The 7858-nt window shown below is 42.8% G+C and overlaps 1 protein-coding gene across 5 annotated transcripts; it reads left to right on the forward strand.

Annotated features, from left to right (window-relative positions):
* The first annotated feature begins 631 nt into the window (after positions 1-631).
* Positions 632-5630, forward strand: LOC123119498 (ankyrin repeat domain-containing protein 27). Of its 5 annotated transcripts, XM_044539311.1 has the most exons (11): positions 633-854; positions 1242-1388; positions 1483-1590; positions 1782-1921; positions 2115-2201; positions 2394-2522; positions 3174-3329; positions 4085-4157; positions 4593-4956; positions 5078-5129; positions 5229-5630. In XM_044539311.1, the coding sequence occupies exons 1-9, from the start codon at positions 815-817 to the stop codon at positions 4868-4870; spliced, it is 1158 nt and encodes a 385-aa protein (XP_044395246.1). In that variant the 5' UTR covers positions 633-814; the 3' UTR covers positions 4871-4956; positions 5078-5129; positions 5229-5630. The 5 variants fall into 5 exon arrangements, with proteins under 5 accessions (XP_044395248.1, XP_044395250.1, XP_044395246.1 ...); XM_044539312.1 differs by having other exon boundaries at positions 1248-1388; positions 5078-5627; XM_044539310.1 differs by having other exon boundaries at positions 634-854; positions 5078-5627.
* Positions 5631-7858: the final 2228 nt, after the last annotated feature.

The following is a 7858-nucleotide window of genomic DNA, read 5'->3' on the forward strand; positions in this document are numbered from 1 at the left end:
ACATGGAAGATACTGACTACCTCCTGTCACTCTATGAACATTCTAGGCACACAAAAAAGGATGTTTATTTAAAGTTTTTAAAGGTGGCACATGCAAATTTACTTAGGACGGCAGGGTAATACCGCATATAGGTAGGTATGGTGGACTCATCTGAAATAACTTGGATTTTTGAATTTGATACACAAGCAGTATTTTTGCTTAGTACGGGTGAAGGCTAGCAAGTAGGTTGGGAAGCGGCCAGCTAGAGAGCAACAATGGTCATGAACATACATTATATTTTATCTATGTTCATAAGTAGTTTTATATGGATTTGCATTGTCCCCCGTTGAACTTCGATGAATTATGTTCCTTTTGTTTGGTTGATCCGATAAATTGCGCTTTGATCATGTATTTTATGTAGCGTTGCATGAATTGTATGGCTTTGAGATTTTGAATACGAGGAACATGAATGTGAAAGATGAAGTATAAAGTATGCCCGGACGTGTCCACGTACGTTAGAGTGGTCGGATTTGCCCATCATGATTGTAGATGCTATGAGCGAACCAGCGCGCTCCAAGATCCAGGGCTGACGATGCCTCCACGTCGAACATGGACGCTGGCATTCCCAACTACAGTTTACAGGTGACGGCTGCTTGTTTTCATTCCCTCCCCGCCCCAGCCCGTTTCGCCTTTCGCGCCATAGACACCGCCTCCTTCCCCGTCTCGCCGTCGCCTCGCCTTCACCCGCTCCCTCCCCGAAACCCTACACCCCCAGCGGCGGCTAAGCTTCCGCTAGAACCTTCCGTCTACGCTCGCTGCCGCCGCCGCCGCCACCATGGCCTCCTCCCACTCCAGCATCGACGCCGCTCTCAAGAGTAAGAGCGCCCCCCCCCCCCCCCCCCCCCCCGCCCGCGCGCTCTGCCGTTGATGGAATGCTGTATGATCGATTTCCTTGTTTGGAACGCTCTTGTGGTGCTTGTGCATCGCGGACGAATTTGTGGCTGGGTGGTTTCCCTGCGAGTTTCAGATCCGTACTTTCCCCCGCGAGTTTTCCGATGAAATTTCGATTTGCGCATTTAGGCGAAACCCCCAGATTTTGTTTTCAAGGAAGAAACCCCAAATCTGAGACTTCGTGGCCTCACTTCATGAAATCAGTGTGGCGAGTGGCCCGATTTGGTGTCTCGTCTGTGCAAGCTTCATCTTGAATCCTCCCCTTTTTGCTCGTTGAAATGATTCTGATGTCTGCGATTTCTCCTTGCTAGAGTTAGGAAAGAAGAAGGGCCTGTGGGGAGCTAACGACGCGAATGGGGAAATCATGCTTCATTTCGCTTCGAGCCAGGGCTGCCTGGTGAGCTTCCGGTTCCTGGTGGCGGAGGCGGGGCTTGATGTCAACTCGGAGTCAAATACAGGTGCACACTCGCATGCACCTAGTTGAAATCTTGTGCATCCATGCAGGAAGTCCTTCTCCTTTGGTTACTACCGAGATGTTGTGTTTCTTTGCAGGCGTGACACCCATGTTCTTCGCCGCACTCCAGGGGAATGTCCAAGTTAGTGGCCCTGCGATGCCCGACGAGAGGGGCTCCACGCCGCTGTACAGTGCAGCAGCAGCAGGTGCGCTTTCTCATTCCTGAATTCAGTCTCAGCCCCTGAATGACATTGTTTGCACTGCTTCGGCAAAAAGGGAAAAGCAAACATTAGTTGCCTACAAGTACTGTCTATTTATATACCCCGTGGAGGCTTACTGGCTTATGTTCTGATCATTTATCTATTTGGATATGTACTGCATTTTGTTGTGCCTCCAGGGCACTGTGAGGCTGTATGGCTATTGCTGTCCAAAGGAGTTCATGTGGATCCTATCGATTACCGAGGGACACTATTACACTTGGCTGCTGTGAAGGACCACGATCAGGTTGTAATGGTTCTACTGGAGCATGGGGCTGATGTAAGTTGTTTATTTCATGGTTGCCTAACTGGACGCGTATCTGTATATATCAGAAATGCAAATGCTATAAATTTCATTTGGCTTGAAGATCAAATGGTTTATTCTTGGAGGTGCAACAGAGCACTTGATGGGATGTTTAACAATATACATTTGACTAAATGTTCCCAAAATTGTAATTTATTTCCTTTTTCAGCCCAATAAAGCTGCCCATCACGTATTTTCACCACTCATGATGACTGTCTGTGGGAAGTCCTTGAAATGCATGAGGCTACTTATTGAGGTTCAATAACTTACTGACTTGATGCATTTTCTTATGTTCCTTTTTCTATTTGAATGTGTCCTGATTCCTTAAGCATAACTTGTTGGGTAGAAAATCCAGATTAGGGAACCAACCTTGTTTCCTATTGAACTTACTATATCATGATTACTTGCATAAATCGTACCTCTAAGCTTACCCTACTCCGGTTTATAGGCTAGTACCGATGTGAGCGTTCGTGATTACTCTGGACCAACTCCTTTAATGGAGGCTGTTGATGATGGCTTAACCGGCTTTGTCAAGATCTTGCTAGATGCTGGAACCAACCCTAACATCCCTAACCAGGTACTGTTTTCGTCTCTCTGTTTGCTGGTAGCTATAACGCTTTGAGAGTTGTGATCTTGATCCTGTCTCCCCGCATATCCGATGCTTGGTGGAATCTAGCTAAAGCCTCTGCGGAGATGAGTGCATTGTGCTGATTGTTCATGTGTCGAAATTAAATAATTTTACAATAGGTTTATATTCTAGTTGCATCTGGTTTGGTTTGCTTCAGAGTTTGGACTGCATCGACCTAGTCAGACATCCCAAGATTGCAGCTCCAGTGCTAGGTGGTGCAACAGGTTTTACATATCTCATCGCAGAATCAGGATACTAGTAGCTCACAAAATTTGATACAGCAGCTTTTACATCTCATCTGAGAAACATGATACTAGTAGGTCCCAAAAATTCCACTTTTGTTGTTTCTCTAAGACCATGATCATGACTTTTACTTAACTGCACTGACTAGAATTGGAGAGGGAGTACTGTGTCTAGCTTTACTTCAACTTCTGTTCTGTTCATATAACATATCTAGGACTGTTACTGTCTGTGGGATGAATTCAGTAAACGGTCATTTTCTCATAAGTTTCTTGATGAATGAAAATATAGTGATATTAATTGCTTTGTTATTTTTGCACTGGATTGTATAGCATCTTATTGTTTGTTTCATGATATTAGCATGGAGCAATTCCTATCGAGCTAGCAGCAGATAGTGGTCGACACAAGCTTGTTCAAATTCTGTTACCTAGGACAAAACCATTTAAATCTCTGCCATATTGTAGTGTTGGTGGGACAATTACAACTCTGAATTCTACAAAAATCAATGCTCCTCAGGTATGTACTCAAGTTTAATGCATGATTGCTTCGTACTTTCTATTTAGACCATAGTAATTCGTTGCCCGTCTTATAGATAGCTTATACTTCGTTCTCCATTGACAGAGTAAAAAGTTCACCACGAAGTACACATATTCATGAACTTTGTTTACATGCATATATAGCTTATACTCCATCCTCCTTCAATTGTTCGCCACTTGGACTATGTCACTGTGGCACTGTGCTGCTAGCAAGCTTTCAGGCTGGCTGCTGTTAGGCGTTCTCTGATAGGACAGTTCTGATGTTGTATGTTGTGTACTAGTGTTAGGGGGCAGCCCTCACCCCTGGGGGCAAGATAGAAGAACTATTCTTCTATTCTGGCTTTATTCCTCATAGGGGTTCCTCTTTATATAGAGGCCTAACAATCGAACAAATCATAGATCTCATCCCTAATTGGCTCAAGGCCCAAGCTAAAAAGGTATCTTGCTAATTTAAAGGATAGATCACCTAACATAAAGATTGGGAACTGCGGTGGGACATGTATTTCCGTACGCAATGCTGTAAAAGTGTAAAATATGTTGAGATTGACATTTTTTTGATAAAGGACATTTCGTTAAATTGATTTATGAAGGTGATATATGTTGAGATTGGCATGCCTTGAGCATGTAAAACTAGCGAAGTTGAGCTATTCTAGTTCTATATTCCAATGACATCACTTTAGTCATTTTGTTATACTAGATCATAATTGAGTAATTGACAGCTGGCTACATATTTAGTTTGGTAATGCAGGATTAGATGTTCCACGAGCTGCAGGCCAAACCATGAAAGCAATTATGGAACTACTGAGAGGTACTTCCTTTTCTCTTTTTGGTTTTCAAGTACTCCCTCTGTTCCAAAATTATTGTCGTGGTTTTAGTTCAAAATTTGAACCAAACCACAACAATAATTTTGGAATGGAGGGAGTACAATATATTTAACTAGAAGAGGTCTGCTGTTATATCTGGCTACCTTTTGTATGAATCCATCCTATGGTACAGGGCTGGCGTTTAGTTTCATATTTTGTAGTTAATTTTGACTGCATTTACTTAAATGTACCAGGCTGCTTCATGTTGTAATCATTGAGCCAAAATGCATGCCAGATAGCGAGTCACAGATTGCATACCTCAATGATGAGTTGATGATGCATCTTTCTTTGTCGGCCATTATTTGTGTACTGTTTGTTACCACTATGATTACTTACCGCTTCTTTTTAGCATGATAAGTTTTTTCCTCTTTTTTTGACAGTTTGTACTATGTACCTGTTGCTGGTCTTTTTGCTTGCCATCCTTCTATTATCTACTGGGGTGCATTCCATCACACATGATACAAGTTTCAATGAGGGCACTTGTCGATATGACATGATCAGTGTTGCAGTCCTCTCATGCATGCAACCGGACAAGTCATGGAAGTCACCCTCAGTCTCATGCTGCAAAGCACTGACACATGCAATTGATGAGTTGCCGGCTGGCGGTGAGAATGGAAAGTGTTGTTTATGCCGTTTCATGAGGGCTTCATTATCCTGAATTGGCAGCAACATATATCTCTTGCCATGGGAAGGGCAGAGCTATTGTTGCAAAATGGTCGTTTCCTGTCGTAGTATGCGGCACAGGTGTGGTGTTTCTATCTTGCAATTTGCTCAAGACAAATCAGCAGAAAGATTGAATAGGAGGATCTATTATACATTTGCAAAGAATCATAACTTTTCTTTTCTTTTTTCTGTTTCCGCCCAGCTTGTTCACGAAAAGAGATTGCCCCTCCTCGCAAGGAGACCGTCATGGAGAGGTCTCCGTCAAATTCACATGGCAGCAAGATCCTTTTTATCTTATTTGCAGCTGTCTTCATCATTCTGTTGATCTTCATCTTGTACCTCTGGTGGGTCAGGCGGGCTGCCCCAGGGCGACACGAATCTCTACCGTTAATGCCAATTCAAAAGCAGGCCAGATCATCTCCCGGGAGTGGCCGCCGACAATCCTCTGGGCGGTTGAAGGAGCGTCGGACATCTGGATAGTGAAGCACTTATTCTTGAAAGAAACCTTAATCGTCAACAGATTCAGACTTGCTGTTGTCTTCCTGTTAGTGCAGCAGTACATAACTGTTTTGTCTCCAAGGCTTGTTTAGGGATCGTACTGGTACTTTGTTAACGTGCTGCAAGTGACTGGTTGCATCATTACATACAGAGCCAAAATGTTTTCTCAGAAATTTTTCCTACTGTTAAGTCCATTGCATTGTACTATTGTTATTGGCATCAAGTTTGGTTAAAACTTCTAAGTGTCAAATGTATAGTGTACTTTGGAAATGTCGTCGTCTCTTGCTAATTGTTTTATCGCCATGTCACTGGACAGTTACAGTTTTAGTTGAAGTCGTGCTTGCACAATGCATGCATAATTTTCTCGTTTAGAAAGCAAAAAGACATAGTAAAGAAGTTACTCCTTCAGATACCTTTTTTCTGGAAACATTTTTCGGTTGAAACAATATTTGTGCATGTGCATATCTTCGCTGAGTAGTTCCTTGGTCTCACCTAAAAAAAAAGTAGTTCCTTGGTCCTTCTTCCTCTTCCTACGTGATCTCTTTGTTTCAGTGAGTTCATCTTAATGAACGTACTCTCTCCGTTTTGAATTTTTTTTAAGCCAAACATGTCTGTTTTGTATTAAGTTTGTATAAAAAATTATAAATATCCACAATATATTTAATTAATGTCATAGATTTATCATGAAGTATGATTTTGTATTTTAATTATTTACTATGTATTTTAGATATTGATGGTTGATTGCATAAACTTGTCAAACACAGACATGTTCGACTTTTGAAGTGTGGAGGAAGTATGTAGCACTGGTCCAGAGCACGAATGCATGATGGCAGATAAAACAGTGCCGTCACAAGGTTGAACTAGACCGTTGATGGCGCGCGTTGCTGCGCCCGTCTATTTCGGATGTTGCAAGGGAGTGTTAGAAATTGAATTATTTACATAGAGTTTGTGTTATTTTATATATACAAATAATATAGTAATAAAGTGGCAATGTCTCCCATGAAGCTGATAATAGCTGGTCTACAGGCACCAGGCGCATCGGCGTGTGGAGGACTTATCTATCACTACGTTTTTTTATTCCAGTTTTTGGTACAACATACAGTTGTATATTAATGATGAAATAATTTTGCACATCAGTTGTAGTACTGTCTTGTGTCTGGGAAAAATTTGTTTGCACATTAAGCTACAACTTCACATAGGCTTTTTTTTTGGTCAATTTGGAAGAAACAAAACTTCCTATGGAGGATCAACCGGCGAGAAAATTGTTTGGTTATCAATGTTCTATTTGCTTAAATCAACTTTGTTTGTTTAAATCAATTTTTCCTAATGAAACATGTTTTTTCTCATGTAAGATTACACTGGAGAAATCAGATTCAAGGTTCCCGACTCGTTATAATGAGAGTAGAAATGAAACGAGTATTTCATTTGGGTGCATGTTCAAAGTCAAATACTTATGAGTACATCACTTAAGGACAGTGGCAAATCTAGCACAAAAATTAAGGGCAGGCTCAAAACATCAAGTTTGTAAGCCTTATTAGCAAATGCATCGAAATTTACATGTAAAACATCTCAGTATAATTGCCAAGTAGCATGTTTAGCTGAAATAGGATTTTTTGGAGGGTAGGCTTAAGCCTATTAAAGCCCAAGCAGTATAATTGTTCAAAGTCAATTTTTTGGAGGATACAAATTACAAAGGTGACCAATAAACCAGGACAGAGGTAGTAGAAGGGAACCAAGTATTAAACCGTATGTTGTTGGGATAAGATGGTTGTTAGTATCTAGGGTTTTGTATATCCTCTGTAACGACTCTTGATGTATATCCGGCACCGCCGCAGCCCTAGTTGGCTGAGTATATAATGAGCTCAAGGCCGCCGTTCCAGGTGAGCCAATCTAATCTACATCTCCTAGTTTCACATGGTATCAGGCCCTCTCGCATAACTACTCGATGGGTTCTCCTTCCGCTGGCGCCATGGCTTCCTCGGCCATGACCTCCCTTGCTCTGCCGGCTTCCCTCTCGGCGCCATCCACCTCTTCTGTTCCACCTCTCTCTCCCGGCCTCATCACGGCCAAACTCACCACCTCCAACTACCTCTTGTGGAAAGCACAAATTCTTCCTCCTCTCCGCATCGCCAATGTCACCGGCTACATTGATGTCACTTCTCCCACTCCCCCTCGGCTCCTTCCACCCGATGACAAGGGGGAACGTGCGCTCAATCCCGAGTATGCCGTCTGGTACCGTCAGGACCAGATTGTTCTTAGCTACCTGCTCTCCTCCCTCATGGATGATGTCCTCCAGCAGGTTATTCGCTTTGACACCTCTCGCGCCATCTGAGCGCACCTTGAGGAGATGTACTCTGCCCACTGCCGTGCTAGTGTTGTGCAGATCAAGCTCGATATGGCCAACTTCTGCAAGGCCAATCTCTCCATGGTGGATTATTTCGCCAAGATCCGCTCCTACGCCGACCAGCTGGCGGCTGCTGGGCGT

This window comes from Triticum aestivum, chromosome 5D, assembly GCF_018294505.1.
Source record: "Triticum aestivum cultivar Chinese Spring chromosome 5D, IWGSC CS RefSeq v2.1, whole genome shotgun sequence".
NCBI classification, from domain to species: Eukaryota; Viridiplantae; Streptophyta; class Magnoliopsida; order Poales; family Poaceae; genus Triticum; species Triticum aestivum.